This window comes from Heptranchias perlo, chromosome 10, assembly GCF_035084215.1.
Source record: "Heptranchias perlo isolate sHepPer1 chromosome 10, sHepPer1.hap1, whole genome shotgun sequence".
NCBI lineage: Eukaryota > Metazoa > Chordata > Chondrichthyes > Hexanchiformes > Hexanchidae > Heptranchias > Heptranchias perlo.
In genome coordinates this window covers 4,844,188-4,865,295 of record NC_090334.1, presented here as the reverse complement: position 1 = coordinate 4,865,295, position 21,108 = coordinate 4,844,188, and the positions used below count along the sequence as shown (strand labels likewise).

At 52.3% G+C, this 21,108-nt stretch overlaps 1 protein-coding gene across 3 annotated transcripts in view; it reads left to right on the top strand.

The window, feature by feature from the left end:
* The window catches only part of pcmtl (l-isoaspartyl protein carboxyl methyltransferase, like), a 66,114-nt gene that overhangs the window by 32,741 nt on the left and 12,265 nt on the right, over positions 1–21,108 (top strand). For 2 of the 3 annotated variants that reach the window (XM_067991154.1, XM_067991153.1), the window contains exons 3-4: positions 1,542–1,646; positions 13,990–14,021. In XM_067991154.1, the coding sequence (XP_067847255.1) occupies positions 1,542–1,646; positions 13,990–14,021 (137 nt within the window). The remainder of the gene's footprint in view (positions 1–1,541; positions 1,647–13,989; positions 14,022–21,108) is intronic. The other variant, XM_067991155.1, reaches the window with a different exon arrangement.

Here is a 21,108-nt window from a genome sequence, read left to right as displayed (position 1 = left end):
CTGGGACGTTGGCTGAAAGGTATGATTCTGTGAGTATGGCTATGTCAGGCTGTTGCTTGACTTGTTAGTGGGACAGCTCTCCCAATTTTGGCACAAGTCCCCAGATGTTAGTAAGGAGGGTCGACTGGGCTTGGTGTTTTTTTGCCGTTGTCGTGTCCGGTGCCTAGTGGTCCGATGCCGGGTGGTCCGTCCGGTTTTATTCTTATTCTGACTTTTCGTAGCGAGATTTTACAACTGAATGGCTTGCTCGGCCATTTCAGAGGGCAATTAAGAATCAACCACATTGCTGTGGGTCTGGAATCACATTTTGGCCAGACCGGGTAAGGACGGCAGATTTCCTTCCCTAAAGGACATTAGTGAACCAGATGGGTTTTTACGACAATCCGGTAGTTTCATGGCCATCATTACTGATACTAGTATTTTAATTCCAGATTTTTATTTAATTAATTGAATTTAATTAATTAATTGAATTTAAATTCGCCAGCTGCCGTGGCGGGATTTGAACTCATGACTCTGGATTTTAGTCCAGGCCTCTGGATTACTAGTCCAGTAACATAACCACTATGCTACCGTACCCACATGCACTCCAACGTCCCTCACTTCCTCTACACCTCTCAGTATCCTCTTGTTTATTGTGTATTCTCTTGCCTTGTTTGCTCTCCCCAAATGCATTACCTCACACTTCTCTGGATTGAATTCCATTTGCCACTTTTCTGCCCACCTGACCAGTCCATTGATATCTTCCTGCAGTCTACAGCTTTCCTCCTCACTATCAACCACACGGCCAATTTTTGTATCATCTGCAAACTTCTTAATCATGCCCCCTACATTTAAGTCCAAATCATTAATATACACCACAAAAAGCGAGGGACCTGGTACTGAGCCCTGTGGAACCCCACTGGAAACATCCTTCCAGTCACAAAAACACCCGTCAACCATTACCCTTTGCTTCCTGCCACTGAGCCAATTTTGGATCCAACTTGCCGCATTCCCTTGGATCCCATGGGCTTGTACTTTTTTGACCAGTCTGCCATGTGGGACCTTGTCAAAAGCTTTGCTAAAATCCATAACTTCTCTGCTATTCAATTTTATCCCTTTAGAAATGAACTCTAGTGCTTGGTTTGTCTTTTTTATGGCCTTATTAACCTGCATCATTGGATTTTGTGATTTGTGTATCTGTATCCCCAGATGCCTTTGTTCCTCTACCCCATTGAGACTCCTCTGATCCAAGCAGTATGTGGCCTCTGGAGGTTTGTGTCACAGCGACAGAGTGTGCAGGCAAATTGATGAGTTGTGTGGGATCAGGGTCCGACTCGATCCGGTTGGGGTATAACAGGCCGTTTACCCTGCAGCAGCAGGAGGCCTGTGAGTGCAGGTAGAATCCCAGTCCTGTGGGAAGTACCTGGGGCTGAGGGCACAGTGAGGGGAGCAGTGGTAGAAGAGTGCTTTCACTGCAGACCCCAGCTGACCCCTCACCTCTGACCTTGCAGCGACCCACATTGAACCTCCATTAAAAGCATAATTTTTTTTTACCTCTGTAGATAACGGTGTGATTCATTCCGAGCGAGTGTTTGAGGCTCTGATGGCAACAGACCGGGCTCTGTACTGCAAAAGTACTCCATTCATGGATGCCCCACAGTCTATAGGTGAGTGACCCCCCCCCCCACAGTCTATAGGTGAGTGACCCCCCCCCCCACAGTCCATAGGTGAGTGACCCCCCCCCACAGTCTATAGGTGAGTGACCCCCCCCCACAGTCTATAGGTGAGTGACCCCCCCCCCACAGTCTATAGGTGAGTGACCCCCCCCCACAGTCTATAGGTGAGTGACCCCCCCCACAGTCTATTGGTGAGTGACCCCCCCCCACAGTCTATAGGTGAGTGACCCCCCCCACAGTCGAAAGGTGAGTGACCCCCCCACAGTCTATAGGTGAGTGACCCCCCCACAGTCTATAGGTGAGTGACCCCTCCACAGTCTATAGGTGAGTGACCCCCCCCACAGTCTATAGGTGAGTGACCCCCCCCACAGTCTATAGGTGAGTGACCCCCCCCCACAGTCTATAGGTGACCCCCCCCCACAGTCTATAGGTGAGTGACCCCTCCACAGTCTATAGGTGAGTGACCCCCCCCACAGTCTATAGGTGAGTGACCCCCCCCACAGTCTATACATGAGTGACCCCCCCACAGTCTATAGGTGAGTGACCCCCCCACAGTCTATACATGAGTGACCCCCCCACAGTCTATAGGTGAGTGACCCCCCACAGTCTATAGGTGAGTGACCCCCCCACAGTCTATAGGTGAGTGACCCCCCCACAGTCTATAGGTGAGTGACCCCCCCCACAGTCTATAGGTGAGTGACCCCCCCACAGTCGATAGGTGAGTGACCCCCCCACAGTCTATAGGTGAGTGACCCCCCCCACAGTCTATAGGTGAGTGACCCCCCCCCCCACAGTCTATACGTGAGTGACCCCCCACAGTCTATAGGTGAGTGACCCCCCCCACAGTCTATAGGTGAGTGACCCCCCCACAGTCTATAGGTGAGTGACCCCCCCACAGTCGATAGGTGAGTGACCCCCCCACAGTCTATAGGTGAGTGACCCCCCCACAGTCTATAGGTGAGTGACCCCCCCAGTCTATAGGTGAGTGACCCCCCCCACAGTCGATAGGTGAGTGACCCCCCCCACAGTCGATAGGTGAGTGACCCCCCCCCACAGTCTATAGGTGAGTGACCCCCCCCCCCACAGTCTATAGGTGAGTGACCCCCCCCACAGTCTATACGTGAGTGACCCCCCCACAGTCTATACGTGAGTGACCCCCCCACAGTCTATAGGTGAGTGACCCCCCCACAGTCGATAGGTGAGTGACCCCCCCACAGTCTATAGGTGAGTGACCCCCCCACAGTCGATAGGTGAGTGACCCCCCCACAGTCTATAGGTGAGTGACCCCCCCCCACAGTCTATAGGTGAGTGACCCCCCCACAGTCTATACGTGAGTGACCCCCCCACAGTCTATAGGTGAGTGACCCCCCCCCCACAGCCTATAGGTGAGTGACCCCCCCCCCCACAGTCTATAGGTGAGTGACCCCCCACAGTCTATAGGTGAGTGACCCCCCCCCCCACAGCCTATAGGTGAGTGACCCCCCCCAGTCTATAGGTGAGTGACCCCCCCCGGTCTATACGTGAGTGACCCCCCACAGTCTATAGGTGAGTGACCCCCCCCAGTCTATACGTGAGTGACCCCCCACAGTCTATAGGTGAGTGACCCCCCCACAGTCTATAGGTGAGTGACCCCCCCCACAGTCTATAGGTGAGTGACCCCCCCCCCCACAGTCTATACGTGAGTGACCCCCCACAGTCTATAGGTGAGTGACCCCCCCCACAGTCTATAGGTGAGTGACCCCCCCACAGTCTATAGGTGAGTGACCCCCCCACAGTCGATAGGTGAGTGACCCCCCCACAGTCTATAGGTGAGTGACCCCCCCACAGTCTATAGGTGAGTGACCCCCCCAGTCTATAGGTGAGTGACCCCCCCCCCAGTCTATAGGTGAGTGACCCCCCCCACAGTCGATAGGTGAGTGACCCCCCCCACAGTCGATAGGTGAGTGACCCCCCCCCACAGTCTATAGGTGAGTGACCCCCCCCCCACAGTCTATAGGTGAGTGACCCCCCCCACAGTCTATACGTGAGTGACCCCCCCACAGTCTATACGTGAGTGACCCCCCCACAGTCTATAGGTGAGTGACCCCCCCACAGTCGATAGGTGAGTGACCCCCCCACAGTCTATAGGTGAGTGACCCCCCCACAGTCGATAGGTGAGTGACCCCCCCACAGTCTATAGGTGAGTGACCCCCCCCCACAGTCTATAGGTGAGTGACCCCCCCACAGTCTATACGTGAGTGACCCCCCACAGTCTATAGGTGAGTGACCCCCCCCCCACAGCCTATAGGTGAGTGACCCCCCCCCCCACAGTCTATAGGTGAGTGACCCCCCCCCCCCACAGCCTATAGGTGAGTGACCCCCCCCAGTCTATAGGTGAGTGACCCCCCCCCGGTCTATACGTGAGTGACCCCCCACAGTCTATAGGTGAGTGACCCCCCCCCAGTCTATACGTGAGTGACCCCCCACAGTCTATAGGTGAGTGACCCCCCCACAGTCTATAGGTGAGTGACCCCCCCCACAGTCTATAGGTGAGTGACCCCCCCCACAGTCTATAGGTGGGTGACCCCCCCCACAGTCTATAGGTGAGTGACCCCCCCCACAGTCGATACGTGAGTGACCCCCCCCACAGTCTATAGGTGAGTGACCCCCCCCACAGTCTATAGGTGAGTGACCCCCCCACAGTCTATAGGTGAGTGACCCCCCCACAGTCTATAGGTGAGTGACCCCCCCCACAGTCTATAGGTGAGTGACCCCCCCACAGTCTATAGGTGAGTGACCCCCCCACAGTCTATAGGTGAGTGACCCCCCCACAGTCTATAGGTGTGTGACCCCCCCACAGTCTATAGGTGAGTGACCCCCCCACAGTCTATAGGTGAGTGACCCCCCCCAGTCTATAGGTGAGTGACCCCCCCACAGTCTATAGGTGAGTGACCCCCAACAGCCTATAGGTGAGTGACCCCCCACAGTCTATAGGTGAGTGACCCCCCACAGTCTATAGGTGAGTGACCCCCCACAGTCTATAGGTGAGTGACCCCCCACAGTCTATAGGTGAGTGACCCCCCCCACAGTCTATAGGTGAGTGACCCCCCACAGTCTATAGGTGAGTGACCCCCCCACAGTCTATAGGTGAGTGACCCCCCCACAGTCTATAGGTGAGTGACCCCCCCACAGTCTATAGGTGAGTGACCCCCCCACAGTCTATAGGTGAGTGACCACCCCACAGTCTATAGGTGAGTGACCCCCCCCCAGTCTATAGGTGAGTGACCCCCCCACAGTCTATAGGTGAGTGACCCCCCCCCAGTCTATAGGTGAGTGACCCCCCCACAGTCTATAGGTGAGTGACCCCCCACAGTCTATAGGTGAGTGACCCCCCCACAGTCTATAGGTGAGTGACCCCCCCACAGCCTATAGGTGAGTGACCCCCCACAGTCTATAGGTGAGTGACCCCCCCCCAGTCTATAGGTGAGTGACCCCCCCACAGTCTATAGGTGAGTGACCCCCCACAGTCTATAGGTGAGTGACCCCCCCACAGTCTATAGGTGAGCGACCCCCCCACAGTCGATAGGTGAGTGACCCCCCCCCCACAGTCTATACGTGAGTGACCCCCCCAGTCTATACGTGAGTGACCCCCCACAGTCTATAGGTGAGTGACCCCCCCACAGTCTATAGGTGAGTGACCCCCCCCCACAGTCTATAGGTGAGTGACCCCCCCTACTGTCTATACTTGAGTGACCCCCCCCCACAGTCTATAGGTGAGTGACCCCCCCACAGTCTATAGGTGAGTGACCCCCCCCCACAGTCTATAGGTGAGTGACCCCCCCACAGTCTATAGGTGAGTGACCCCCCCACAGTCTATAGGTGAGTGACCCCCCCACAGTCTAAAGGTGAGTGACCCCCCCACAGTCTATAGGTGAGTGACCCCCCCACAGTCTAAAGGTGAGTGACCCCCCCACAGTCTATAGGTGAGTGACCCCCCCACAGTCTATAGGTGAGTGACCCCCCCACAGTCTAAAGGTGAGTGACCCCCCCACAGTCTATAGGTGAGTGACCCCCCCCACAGTCTATAGGTGAGTGACCCCCCCCACAGTCTATAGGTGAGTGACCCCCCCACAGTCTATAGGTGAGTGACCCCCCCACAGTCTATAGGTGAGTGACCCCCCCACAGTCTATAGGTGAGTGACCCCCCCACAGTCGATAGGTGAGTGACCCCCCCACAGTCGATAGGTGAGTGACCCCCCCACAGTCTATAGGTGAGTGACCCCCCCACAGTCTATAGGTGAGTGACCCCCTCACAGTCTATAGGTGAGTGACCCCCCAACAGTCGATAGGTGAGTGACTCCCCCCAGTCTATAGGTGAGTGACCCCCCCACTGTCTATAGGTGAGTGACCCCCCCCCCACAGTCTATAGGTGAGTGACCCCCCCATTGTCTATAGGTGAGTGACCCCCCCCCACAGTCTAAAGGTGAGTGACCCCCCCCACAGTCTAAAGGTGAGTGACCCCCCCACAGTCTATAGGTGAGTGACCCCCCCCACAGTCTAAAGGTGAGTGACCCCCCCCACAGTCTATAGGTGAGAGACCCCCCCCACAGTCTATAGGTGAGTGACCCCCCACAGTCTTTTGGTGAGTGACCCCCCCCCAGTCTTTTGGTGAGTGACCCCCCCACAGTCTATAGGTGAGTGACCCCCCCCAGTCTTTTGGTGAGTGACCCCCCCCAGTCTTTTGGTGAGTGACCCCCCCACAGTCTATAGGTGAGTGACCCCCCCCAGTCTTTTGGTGAGTGACCCCCCCCAGTCTTTTGGTGAGTGACCCCCCCACAGTCTATAGGTGAGTGACCCCCCCCAGTCTTTTGGTGAGTGACCCCCCCCCAGTCTTTTGGTGAGTGACCCCCCCACAGTCTATAGGTGAGTGACCCCCCCCAGTCTTTTGGTGAGTGACCCCCCCCAGTCTTTTGGTGAGTGACCCCCCCACAGTCTATAGCTGAGTGACCCCCCCCACAGTCTAAAGGTGAGTGACCCCCCCACAGTCTATAGGTGAGTGACCCCCCCACAGTCTATAGGTGAGTGACCCCCCCACAGTCTAAAGGTGAGTGACCCCCCCCACAGTCTATACGTGAGAGACCCCCCCCCCAGTCTATAGGTGAGTGACCCCCCCCCACAGTCTATAGGTGAGTGACCCCCCCCCACAGTCTATACGTGAGAGACCCCCCCCCCAGTCTATAGGTGAGTGACCCCCCCCACAGTCTATAGGTGAGTGACCCCCCCACAGTCTATACGTGAGTGACCCCCCCAGTCTATACGTGAGTGACCCCCCCCCACAGTCTCTAGGTGAGTGACCCCCCCACAGTCTATAGGTGAGTGACCCCCCACAGTCTATAGGTGAGTGACCCCCCCCACAGTCTTTTGGTGAGTGACCCCCCCCCAGTCTTTTGGTGAGTGACCCCCCACAGTCTATAGGTGAGTGACCCCCCCACAGTCTATAGGTGAGTGACCCCCCCCCCCACAGTCTAAAGGTGAGTGACCCCCCCACAGTCTATAGGTGAGTGACCCCCCCCCACAGTCTATAGGTGAGTGACCCCCCCACAGTCGATAGGTGAGTGACCCCCCCCACAGTCTATAGGTGAGTGACCCCCCCCACAGTCTATAGGTGAGTGACCCCCCCACAGTCGATAGGTGAGTGACCCCCCCACAGTCTATAGGTGAGTGACCCCCCCCACAGTCGATAGGTGAGTGACCCCCCCCAGTCTATAGGTGAGTGACCCCCCCACTGTCTATAGGTGAGTGACCCCCCCCCCACAGTCTATAGGTGAGTGACCCCCCCACTGTCTATAGGTGAGTGACCCCCCCCACAGTCTAAAGGTGAGTGACCCCCCCACAGTCTATAGGTGAGTGACCCCCCCCACAGTCTATAGGTGAGTGACCCCCCCACTGTCTATAGGTGAGTGACCCCCCCCACAGTCTAAAGGTGAGTGACCCCCCCACAGTCTATAGGTGAGTGACCCCCCCCACAGTCTATAGGTGAGTGACCCCCCCACTGTCTATAGGTGAGTGACCCCCCCCACAGTCTAAAGGTGAGTGACCCCCCCACAGTCTATAGGTGAGTGACCCCCCACAGTCTAAAGGTGAGTGACCCCCCCCACAGTCTATAGGTGAGAGACCCCCCCCACAGTCTATAGGTGAGTGACCCCCCCAGTCTATAGGTGAGTGACCCCCCCACAGTCTATAGGTGAGTGACCCCCCCACAGTCTATAGGTGAGTGACCCCCCCCAGTCTTTTGGTGAGTGACCCCCCCACAGTCTATAGGTGAGTGACCCCCCCCAGTCTTTTGGTGAGTGACCCCCCCACAGTCTAAAGGTGAGTGACCCCCCCACAGTCTAAAGGTGAGTGACCCCCCCCACAGTCTAAAGGTGAGTGACCCCCCCCACAGTCTATACGTGAGAGACCCCCCCCCACAGTCTATAGGTGAGTGACCCCCCCCCCCCCCCAGTCTATAGGTGAGTGACCCCCCCACAGTCTATAGGTGAGTGACCCCCCCCCCAGTCTTTTGGTGAGTGACCCCCCCCCACAGTCTTTAGGTGAGTGACCCCCCCACAGTCTATAGGTGAGTGACCCCCCCACAGTCTATAGGTGAGTGACCCCCCCACAGTCTATAGGTGAGTGACCCCCCCCCCCAGTCTTTTGGTGAGTGACCCCCCCCAGTCTTTTGGTGAGTGACCCCCCCCAGTCTTTTGGTGAGTGACCCCCCCCCAGTCTTTTGGTGAGTGACCCCCCCCACAGTCTTTTGGTGAGTGATCCCCCCCAGTCTTTTGGTGAGTGACCCCCCCCCACAGTCTATAGGTGAGTGACCCCCCCCCAGTCTTTTGGTGAGTGACCCCCCCCCAGTCTTTTGGTGAGTGACCCCCCCCAGTCTTTTGGTGAGTGACCCCCCCCCACAGTCTATAGGTGAGTGACCCCCCCCCAGTCTTTTGGTGAGTGACCCCCCCCAGTCTTTTGGTGAGTGACCCCCCCACAGTCTATAGGTGAGTGACCCCCCCCCAGTCTTTTGGTGAGTGACCCCCCCCACAGTCTATAGGTGAGTGACCCCCCCCCAGTCTATAGGTGAGTGACCCCCCCCCAGTCTTTTGGTGAGTGACCCCCCCCACAGTCTATAGGTGAGTGACCCCCCCCCAGTCTTTTGGTGAGTGACCCCCCCCACAGTCTATAGGTGAGTGACCCCCCCCACAGTCTAAAGGTGAGTGACCCCCCCACAGTCTATAGGTGAGTGACCCCCCCCACAGTCTAAAGGTGAGTGACCCCCCCCACAGTCCATAGGTGAGTGACCCCCCCCACAGTCTATAGGTGAGTGACCCCCCCCCCACAGTCTATAGGTGAGTGACCCCCCCCCCACAGTCTATAGGTGAGTGACCCCCCCCACAGTCTATAGGTGAGTGACCCCCCCACAGTCTATAGGTGAGTGACCCCCCCACAGTCTATAGGTGAGTGACCCCCCCCACAGTCTATAGTTGAGTGACCCCCCCCACAGTCTATAGGTGAGTGACCCCCCCACAGTCTATAGGTGAGTGACCCCCCCACTGTCTATAGTTGAGTGACCCCCCCCCACAGTCTGTAGGTGAGTGACCCCCCCCCACAGTCTATAGGTGAGTGACCCCCCCCACAGTCTATAGGTGAGTGACCCCCCCCCACAGTCTATAGGTGAGTGACCCCCCCACAGTCTATAGGTGAGTGACCCCCCCCCCAGTCTTTTGGTGAGTGACCCCCCCCCAGTCTTTTGGTGAGTGACCCCCCCCAGTCTTTTGGTGAGTGACCCCCCCCACAGTCTATAGGTGAGTGACCCCCCCCAGTCTTTTGGTGAGTGACCCCCCCCACAGTCTATAGGTGAGTGACCCCCCCCACAGTCTTTTGGTGAGTGACCCCCCCCACAGTCTATAGGTGAGTGACCCCCCCCCAGTCTTTTGGTGAGTGACCCCCCCACAGTCTATAGGTGAGTGACCCCCCCCACAGTCTATAGGTGAGTGACCCCCCCCACAGTCTAAAGGTGAGTGACCCCCCCACAGTCTATAGGTGAGTGACCCCCCCCACAGTCTATAGGTGAGTGACCCCCCCACAGTCTATAGGTGAGTGACCCCCCCCCACAGTCTATAGTTGAGTGACCCCCCCACAGTCTATAGGTGAGTGACCCCCCCACAGTCTATAGGTGAGTGACCCCCCCACAGTCTATAGTTGAGTGACCCCCCCCCCACAGTCTGTAGGTGAGTGACCCCCCCCCACAGTCTATAGGTGAGTGACCCCCCCCACAGTCTATAGGTGAGTGACCCCCCCCACAGTCTATAGGTGAGTGACCCCCCCACAGTCTATAGGTGAGTGACCCCCCCCACAGTCGAAAGGTGAGTGACCCCCCCCACAGTCTATAGGTGAGTGACCCCCCCACAGTCTATAGGTGAGTGACCCCCCCACAGTCTATAGGTGAGTGACCCCCCCCACAGTCTATAGGTGAGTGACCCCCCCACAGTCTATAGGTGAGTGACCCCCCCACAGTCTATAGGTGAGTGACCCCCCCACAGTCTATAGGTGAGTGACCCCCCCCACAGTCTATACGTGAGTGACCCCCCCCCCCACAGTCTATACGTGAGTGACCCCCCCCCCACAGTCTATACGTGAGTGACCCCCCCCCACAGTCTATAGGTGAGTGACCCCCCACAGTCTGTGGGCGAGTGGTTCACCCTCTTCCCCCCACCCCCCCTCCCCCCCGATAAAATCTGATTGTGAGTTGCTCCGTTGTAACTGAGCTCGAAGGGACATTCGGTCCTGGGATCAGTCTGTGCCCTTTAATTGGGTGTCTGATCTGTGCCAGGGCAGGATTTGGGCTGGGGGTTGCCCCTGAGACTGATGGGTGGTGAGAGCTGGGGGCCGCTGGACCCGTGTGTGTGCCTGGATGTTGGGTGAACAGGACTGTGCTCACTGGTGACCCCTCCCCGGGCAGAGACTCACTGTTGAGGGTGAGGTACCGGGGCACTGAACACCCAGACGGGTAACCCCACCAAGGGTCAGCCTCCCCGACTGGCTACGATACACTCCCGGTAAGCCACACTTCCTTACCCATTAATGCTAACCTAACTGGTTCAGCTCTTGCTCCACCACCTGTACCATCCCTGTGTTCTAGTGCTGTTATACTATCTATGATTGACACTCCCACTCCTCATCCTCTTTTTCATGCTCAATCCCTACCTGAGTATTTTGTAACCAAGGATGGCTTGCAGTCCTGCTCCAGCCTGAGCCAGGTTTCTGTCACCGCCGTTATACTAAAACCACACAGAGCAAGTTGTGCCTCTGCTCACCAATGGAGGCATTTTATCCGATGGGTTTAAATTGATGTTTCAGATGGGCATTGACGTCCTGTACAACAGGGTGTGTCTGTGTGCATATACAGTCACACTTCAGGTCCTGTATAACAGGTTGTGTGTGTATATATACAATCACATGCAGGTTCTGTATCTCAGGGTGTGTCTGTATGTATATACAGTCACACTGCATGTCCTGTATCACAGGTTATATCTATGTGTATACACAGTCACACTGAAGTGTCTGTGTGTATATATAGTCACACTGCAGGTCCTGTATAACAGGGTGTACCTGAGAGAATATACAGACACACTGCAGGTCTTGTATCACAGGGTGTGTCTGTGCATATATAGATTCACACTGCAGGTCCCGTACTAAAGGTTGTGTCTGTGTGTATGTACAGTCACACTGTAGGTCTTGTACTACAGGTTGCGCCTGTGTGTATATATAGTCACCCTGCAACTCCTGTATCACTGCTTGTGTGTGTGTGTACAGTCACACTGCAGATCCTGTATCATCGGGTGTGTCTGTATCTTCATTCCCACCGCAGTTCCTGTATCACAGGTTGTGAGAGCATGTATAATAGTCACACTGCAGGTCCTGTACTATTGGTTGTGTCTTTGTGTATACACAATCAAACTGCAGGTCCTGTATGACTGGGTTGCCTGAGTGTATATACAGCCACACTGCAGGTCCTGTATCACAATTTGTGTCTTTGTGTATATACAGTCACACTGCATGTCCGATATTACAGGTTGTGTTTGTCTGTATATACAGTCACACTGCAGGTCCTGTATGACAGGGTTTGTCTGTGTGTATATACAGTCACACTGAAGGTCCTGTATCACAGGTTGTGTGAGTGTTACTATACAGTCACACTGCAGTTCCTGTATCACAGGTTGTGTCCATGTGTACATACAGTCACACTGCAGTTCCTGTATCACAGGCTGTGTGTGTGTATATACAGTAACACTGCAGGTCCTGTATCTCAAGTTTTGTGAGTGTTTATATACAATCACACTGTAGGCCCTGTACTACAGGTTGTGTCTGTGTCTATATACAGCCACACTGCAGGTCCTGTATCACAATTTGTGTCTTTGTGTATATACAGTCACACTGCATGTCCGATATTACAGGTTGTGTTTGTCTGTATATACAGTCACACTGCAGGTCCTGTATGACAGGGTTTGTCTGTGTGTATATACAGTCACACTGAAGGTCCTGTATCACAGGTTGTGTGAGTGTTACTATACAGTCACACTGCAGTTCCTGTATCACAGGTTGTGTCCATGTGTACATACAGTCACACTGCAGTTCCTGTATCACAGGCTGTGTGTGTGTATATACAGTAACACTGCAGGTCCTGTATCTCAAGTTTTGTGAGTGTTTATATACAATCACACTGTAGGCCCTGTACTACAGGTTGTGTCTGTGTCTATATACAGTCACACTGCAGGTCCTGTATCACGTTGTGTCTGTGTTTATACAGGCATACTGCAGGTCCTGTACTACAGTTTGTGTGTGTTTGTATATATACAGTCTCACTGCAGGTCCTGTATCATAGGGTATGTCTGTGTGTATAATGGTCACACAGCAGGTCATACACCACAGGGTATGTCTTTGTGTATAGACAGTCACATTGCAGGCCCTGCCTCACAGGTTGTCTGCATTTGTATCTACAGTCACACGGGCAGGTCCTGCACTACAGGTTGTGTCTGTGTGTATGTACACGGCAGGTCTTGTATCACGGGGTGCATCTGTGTATATACACAGTCACAATACAGGTCCTGTACCACAGGGTGTGTCTGAGTGTATATTCAGTCACACTGCAGGTGCTGTATCACAGATTGTGTCTGTATGTATGTATAGTCACACTGCAGGTCCTCCCACAGGGTGTGTCTGTGTGTATATTCAGTCACACTGGGGTTCTGTATCACAGGGATGTGTGTGTGTGTGTGTGTGTGTGTGTGTGTGTGTATGTATACATACAGCCTCACTGCAGGTCCTGTAACACAGGGTGCCTGTCTGTATATACAGACACACTACAGGTCCTGTAGCACAGGTTGTGTCTGTCTGTATATACAGATACACTACAGGTCTTGTATCACAGGTTGTGTCTGTGTGTGTGTATATAGTCACCCTGCAACTCCTGTATCACCACTTGTGTATGTGTGTATTCAGTCACACTGTAGATCCTGTATCATAGGATGTGTCTGTGTATATACTGTCACACTGCAGGTCCTGTATCACAGGGTGCTTCTCTGTATATACAGTCACACTGCAGTTCCTGTATGACAGGGTGTGTTTGTGTGTATATACAGTCACGCTGCAGTTCCTGTATGACAGGATGTGTCTGTGTGAATATACAGTCACACTGCAATTCCTGTATCACAGGCTGTATGTGTATATACAGTCACACTGCAGTTCTTGTACTACAGGTTGTGTCTTTGTGTGTATATACAGTCACACGGCAGGTCGTACATCACAGGGTGTGTCTGTGTGTTTGTACAGTAACACTGCAGGTCCTGTATCGAGGATATCTCTGTATATACAGTCACACCGCAGGTCCAGTATCTCAAGTTTTGTGAGTGTTTACATATAATCACACTGTAGGCCCTGTACTACAGGTTGTGTCTTTGGCTATATACAGTCACACTGCAGGTCCTGTATCACAGGGTGTGTCTTTGTGTATAGACGGTCACACTGCAGGTCCTGTATCACAGGTTGTCTGGGTATATATACAGTCACACTGCAGGTCCTGTATCACAGAGTGGCTGGGTATATATACAGTCACACTGCAGGTCCTGTATCACGGTGTCTGGGTATATATACAGTCACACTGCAGGTCCTGTATCACAGGTTGTCTGGGTATATATACAGTCACACTGCAGGTCCTGTATCACAGGGTGGCTGGGTATATATACAGTCACTATATCTACAGGTGGTTGTTATCAATCGAGGTTTGCTTCTAACTGTGGCTCCCTTTCTGTTTCTGTAGGTTACCAGGCAACTATCAGTGCGCCCCACATGGTAAGTGATGAGTGAATCCTCAGTGTATCCTGCTCTGTGCACTTTGTACCATGCTGTTACAGCTCAGGCCCAGATTCTGGCGTGTAATGAGAGACGCCCCATTGCCTAACTGTGTCGTCCTATTAGAGATGCGTGGTATCCACGGAGAACAATTGCTATGGGAAACAGGCCACGGGATGGCGACAGTGTGTGAGGCTCCTCGGATATTCTGACTGAACAAGGGGACTGGGCTTTGTGGTGGGGGACACAGGGCTGGGGAGCTGCCGAATGGTCAGGGGTCAAGCTGATAAAGTGTCCTCTCCACCTGCCTGCTAGGAACACACCAGGTATTTCACCTCACCTCTGCTGCCTGTGCAGGAGCAGAATGGATGCAGGGAGTCCAAAAATTGTCCTTGGTCACGCAGGTAAATCCAGCACTCCCCGGGCTTGCAGCATTGACACGGACTCGAGTAGAGCTGAAACCTAATTCTCGGGCCCCTTTGAGTGTGGATCCCTGCTGCCCACAACTGCCTGTTTTTGGTTCAGTTCTGAGACACGTTTCATGTCATTTAGGGATCCAGTATCTGAGTAATTTGAGATACAACATGCGGTAAGTGTAACAGGCTCAGGAGGAACAGGTGACTTTGGACCTATGGTTCCCAAAGCTCTCCCCCACTGGGGGTTTCCCTCACCTCATGTCTGGGTCTGTTGTAGACTCATTGATAGAGATTGATTGGTCAACAACTCCATTATCATTGTATCATAGAAGGCGAACTAGATGTGCCTGGGTCTTTTTTCATCTAACAGTTCCTATTGGCTCAATACCGCTCCGTAATATGTAATAATATTGAACAAAATCCCTGACACAATTTCCTGGCACATTCTTGTGACAGAAACATAGAAAATAGGAGCAGGAGTAGGCCATTCAACCCTTCGAGCCTGCTCCACCATTCAATATGATCATGGCTGATCCTCTATCTCAATACCATATTCCCGCTCTCTCCCCATACCCCTTGATGCCTTTTGTGTCTAGAAATCTATCTAGCTCCTTCTTAAATATATTCAGTGACTTGGCCTCCACAGCCTTCTGTGGTAGAGAATTCCACAGGTTCACCACCCTCTGAGTGAAGAAATTTCTCCTCATCTCAGTCCTAAATGTCCTACTCCGTATCCTGAGACTGTGACCCCTCGTTCTAGACCCCCCAGCCAGGGGAAACATCCTCCCTGCATCCAGTCTGTCGAGCCCTGTCAGAATTTTATATTTTTCAATGAGATCCCCTCTCATTCTTCTAAACTCGAATGAATACAGGTCGAGTCGACCCTATCTCTCCTCATACGACAGTCCTGCTATCCCAGGAATCAGTATGGTGAACCTTCGCTGCACTCCCTCTATGGCAAGTATATCCTTTCTTAGGTAAGGAGACCAAAACTGCACACAATACTCCAGGTGTGGTCTCACCAAGACCCTGTATAACTGCAGTAAGATATCCTTGCTCTGTACTCAAATCCTCTTGCAATGAAGGCCAACATACCATTTGCCTTCCTAACTGCTTGCTGCACCTTCATGTTTGCTTTCAGTGACTGGTGTACAAGGACACCCAGGTCCCTTTGTACATCAACATTCCCCAATCTATCACCATTTAAATAATACTCTGCCTTTCTGTTTTTCCTTCCGAAGTGGATAACTTCACATTTATCCACATTATACTGCATCTTCCATGTATTTGCCCACTCACTCAACTTGTCTAAATCACCTTGAAGCCTCTTTGCATCCTCCTCACAACTCACGATCCCACCTAGTTTTGTGTCATCGGCAAACTTGGAAATATTACGTTTGGTTCCCTCATCCAAATCGTTGATATATATTGTGAATAGCTGGGGCCCAAGCACTGATCCCTGCAGTACCCCACTGATCCCTGCAGTACCCCACTAGTCACTGCCTGCCACCCCAAAAAAGACCCATTTATTCTTACTCTCTGTTTTATTCTTACTTTCTGTTTCCTGTCTGTTAACCAGTTTTCAATCCATGCCAGTATATTACCCCCAATCCCATGTGCTTTAATTTTGCACACTAACCTCTTATGTGGGACTTTAACAAAGGCCTTCTGAAAATCCAAATAAACCACATCCACTGTTTCTCCCTTATCCATTCTACCAGTTACATCCTCAAAAAACTCCAGTAGGTTTGTCAAACATGATTTCCCTTTCATAAATCCATGTTGACTTTGTCTAATCCCGTTGATATTTTCTAAGTGTCCTGTTATCACATCCTTTATAATAGACTCTAGCATTTTCCCGACTACTAATGTTAGGTTAACCGGTCTGTAGTTCCCTGTTTTCTCTCCCTCCTTTTTTAAATAGTGGGGTTACATTTGCTACCCTCCAATCTGCAGGAACTGTTCCATAATCTATAGAATTTTGGAAGATGACAATTAATGCATCCACTATTTCCATGGCTACCTCTTTTAGTACTCTGGGATGCAGAGTATCAGGTCCTGGGGATTTATCCGCTTTCAGTCCCATTAATTTCTCCAGCACTATTTTTTTTACTAATACTAATTTCCTTTAATTCCTCCTTCTCACTAGTGCCTCGGTTCCCTAGCATTTCTGGGAAGTTATTTGAGTTCTCTTCCGTGAAGACAGAACCAAAGTATTTGTTTAATTGCTCTGCCATTTCCCTGATCCCCATTATAAATTCTCCCGTTTCTGACTGCAAGGGACCTACATTTGTCTTCACTAATCTTTTTCTTTTTACATACTTGTAGAAGCTTTTACAGTCCACGTTTATGTTCCTTGCAAGTTTACTCTCACACTCTATTTTTCCCCTCTTAATCAATCTCTTGGTCCTTTTTTGCTGAATTCTAAACTGCTCCCAATCCTCAGGTTTGCTACTTTTTCTGGCAACTTTATGTGACTCCTCTTTGGATCTAATACTATCCTTAATTTCTTTTGTTAACCATAGTTGGGCCGCATTTCCTTTTGTGTTTTTGTGCCAGAAAGGAATGTATAACTGTTGCAATTCATGCATTCGTTCCTGAAATGTTAGCCGTTGCCTATCCACCATCATGCCTTTTTATGAAGCTCCCCAATCTATCATAGCCAACTCACTCCTCATACCTTCGTAGTTTCCTTTGTTTAGATTTCGGACCCTAGTTTCGGATTGGACTTCACTTTCCATCTTAATGAAGAATTCAATCATGTTATGGTCACTCTTCCCTAAAGGACCCTGCACAACAAGATTATTAATTAACCCCTTCTCATTGCACAATACCCAATCAAGGATAGCCTGTTCCCTGGTTGGCTCCTCAACGTACTGGTCTAAAAAACCATCTCGTACACACTCCAGGAATTCATCCTCCACAGTATTATTGCTAATTTGGTTTGGCCAGTCTATAAGTAGATTAAAGTCACCCGTGATTACTGTAGTACCCTTGTTACATGCATCTCTAATTTCCTGTTTGATGCCACATTACCACTACTGTTTGGAGGCCTATAGACAACTCCCACCAGTGTTTTCTGCCCCTTGGTGCTTAACTCCACCCAGACTGATTCTACAGCTTGATTTTCTGAGCCAATATCCTTTCTCACTATTGCTCTGATTTCATCTTTTACTAACAATGCCACCCCACCTCCTTTTCCTTTTTGCCTGTCCTTCCTAAATATCGAATACCCTTGGATATTCAGCTCCCAGCCTTGGTCACCCAGCAGCCGTGGCTCCGTAATTGCTATTATATCATATCCGTTTACATCTATTTGCGCTGTTAATTCGTCTACCTTATTACGAATGCTTTGTGCATTCAGATACAGTGCCTTTAGATTTGCCTTTTCAACATTTTTAGACATCTTAACATTTTTTCTTACCCGGACCCTATTTGTTGTCTTTTGTTTGTACGCTCTGTCCCTTCCTGACCCAATCTGGTTATCCTTACCCCAATCACTTTCCTGCACTGCTTCCTTGTCTTTTCTCTTTAGCATTCTAGATTTCTCTCCACCGCGACCTTCCCCCCCACCCCCCCCACTTATTTAGTTTAAAGCCCTATCTACCTCCCTAGTTATTTGATTCGCTAGAACTCTGGTCCCAGCACGGTTCAGGTGTAGTCCGTCCCAACGGAACAGCTCTCTCTTTCCCCAGGACTGGTGCCAGTGCCCCATGAATTGAAACCCACTTCTCTCACACCAATCTTTAAGACACACATTCATCTCCCACACCAATCTTTGACCCAATGCTAATTTGTTCGTGGCTCAGGTAATAATCCAGAGATTATTATCTTTGTGGTTCTGCTTTTTAATTTAGTCCCTAGCTGCTCATAATCTCTCAGCAGAACCTTTTTCTTAGTCCTACCTATGTCGTTGGTACCTACGTGGACCACGACAACTGGATCTTCACCCTCCCACTCCAAGTTCTTCTTCAGCCCAGAGGAGATGTCCTTAACCCTGGCATCGGGCAGGCAACACAGCCTTTGGGACTCGTGCTCCTGGCTGCAGAGAACAGTGTCTATCCCCCTAACTATACTGTCGCCTACTACAACCACCTTCCTTTTTACTCCCCCCACTAGAACGGGTTACTGTACCACGGTGCGATGGTCAGTTTGCTTGTCCTCCCCGCAGTCCCTGCACTTGTCCACAAGGGTTGCAAGAACCTCAAATCTATTGGACAAGTGCAGGGACTGAGACTCCTGCAGTACGACCTCCTGGATCCCCGTACCTGCCTCACTACCTCCTGGATCCCCGTACCTGCCTCACTACCTCCTGGATCCCCGTACCTGCCTCACTCACAGTCACACCCTCCTGTCCCTGACCACGTGTCAATTCTAAAGTATCTAATCTAAGGGGTGTGGCTGCCTCCTGGAGCAAATGGTCCAGGTCGCTTTCTCCCTCCCTGATTTCTTGTAATGTACGCAGCTCGGACTCCAGCTCCTCAACTCGGATCTGAAGTTCCTCGAGCCGCAGACACTGACTGCAGATGGAGTCACCCTGGAGAAAAATGTCCACAAGCTCCCACATATTGCAGCAGCAACACATCTCCTGTTCTCCCATTATTTTATTTAATTAATCAATTTAGTGTTAATCAAATTATTTACCTTGTTTAATTAGATTAATTAAATTAAGTTTAGTTTTTAAAATTTAGTTACATGCTATATGTTAACTTAAAACTTAGCCCTCAGTCACTACCAATCACTTACCTGCCTCACCTGTGACGCCACACTGCAGTTTTCTCTTGTTGCAGGTCTGCTGCTTTTATCCCTGTTCTCGGACTTCTGCTGCTCAGGTCCACCGTCGCTCTGCGGAAAAAGTTAGGAAAAGCAGCACCTCCTTCCCCCACTTCACCGAACTCCCACACTCACCAAACTCTCAAGCTGTTCACTCTGTGCCCGCTGCACTCAGGGCTGGTTGCACTCACAGGCCCCTGTATTTCTGCTGTTTGTGACTGAGATGAATCAGCCCTGCTCTGCTACTGTTTCAGGGACCAGTTTAATCTAGCTAACCAATAACTAACTACAGCAGCTCTGCAGTAGGAGAGCTTGCTTGTTTGTCTCTGCTTAAGTCTGACAGAAACTTAAACATTTAAAGTTTAAATTTGAACTTAAACAGTTGATAGCAATTTACACCAGATTTTAAAAGAGATTAACCCTTAAACACCCACACTTACCAAACCCTCAAGCCATTCACTCTGTGCCTGCTGCACTCAGTCAGGCAGCCAGTGACGGTAAAGTCCATGGTATGGTTGGTCTGGATATTCCCTGAGTATTTCCTGGTTGTTTTGGTTCAGGATGAGAATCTCCAGGCCGGGGAAATCGGCAGGCACCTGAGCCATTTGGCCACGAGCTGTGGAAGCAGGAATTGGCACACCTGCCTCTCACTGACCGAGGACAACAGCTCGTCTCTATCGAGCCTTGGGTTATTACAGGAGTTACCGCGCTGCCGCCCCGTGGGGACCGCGCCGCCGCCGCCCCGTGGGGACCGCGCCGCCGCCGCCCCGTGGGGACCGCGCTGCTGCCCCGTGGGGACCGCGCCGCCGCCGCCCCGTGGGGACCGCGCCGCCGCCGCCCCGTGGGGACCGCGCCGCCGCCGCCCCGTGGGGACCGCGCCGCCGCCGCCCCGTGGGGACCGCGCCGCCGCCGCCCCGTGGGGACCGCGCCGCCGCCGCCCCGTGGGGACCGCGCTGCTGCAGCCGCCCCGTGGGGACCGCGCTGCCGCCGCCCCGTGGGGACCGCGCCGCCGCCCCGTGGGGACCGCGCTGCTGCAGCCGCCCCGTGGGGACCGCGCTGCCGCCGCCCCGTGGGGACCGCGCTGCTGCAGCCGCCCCGTGGGGACCGCGCTGCCGCCGCCCCGTGGGGAGGATGCCTTGGAGTGAAGATGAGGGCAATCCTCAGACCCCTTGATGGAGCACAGCATCCACTTCACCAGAATGGCTGAGAATCACACTGTTCCACCACTCACCCCAGATGCCATGATGTATCTGCACTTTGGGTTTTTCTTATTTTCAACCTCTTCCTGTCAGTCTTGGTGACTTACTTTACCCTTAGATGGGCACATCCCTTTAAATTTCATCTACACTGTGATTTACCTCTTCTCTGCAGAAAGCCAAACCAAATAGGTAGAGAGTAAAGCTCCCTCTACACTGTCCCATCAAACATTCCCAGGGCAGGTACAGCACGGGTTAGATACAGAGTAAAGCTCCCTCTACACTGTCCCATCAAACACTCCCAGGGCAGGTACAGTACGGGTTAGATACAGAGTAAAGCTCCCTCTACACTGTCCCATCAAACACTCCCAGGGCAGGTACAGCACGGGTTAGATACAGAGTAAAGCTCCCTCTACACTGTCCCATCAAACACTCCCAGGGCAGGTACAGCACGGGTTAGATACAGAGTAAAGCTCCCTCTACACTGTCCCATCAAACATTCCCAGGGCAGGTACAGCACGGGTTAGATACAGAGTAAAGCTCCCTCTACACTGTCCCATCAAACACTCCCAGGGCAGGTACAGCACGGGTTAGATACAGAGTAAAGCTCCCTCTACACTGTCCCATCAAACACTCCCAGGGCAGGTACATCACGGGTTAGATAGAGTAAAGCTCCCTCTGCACTGTCCCATCAAACACTCC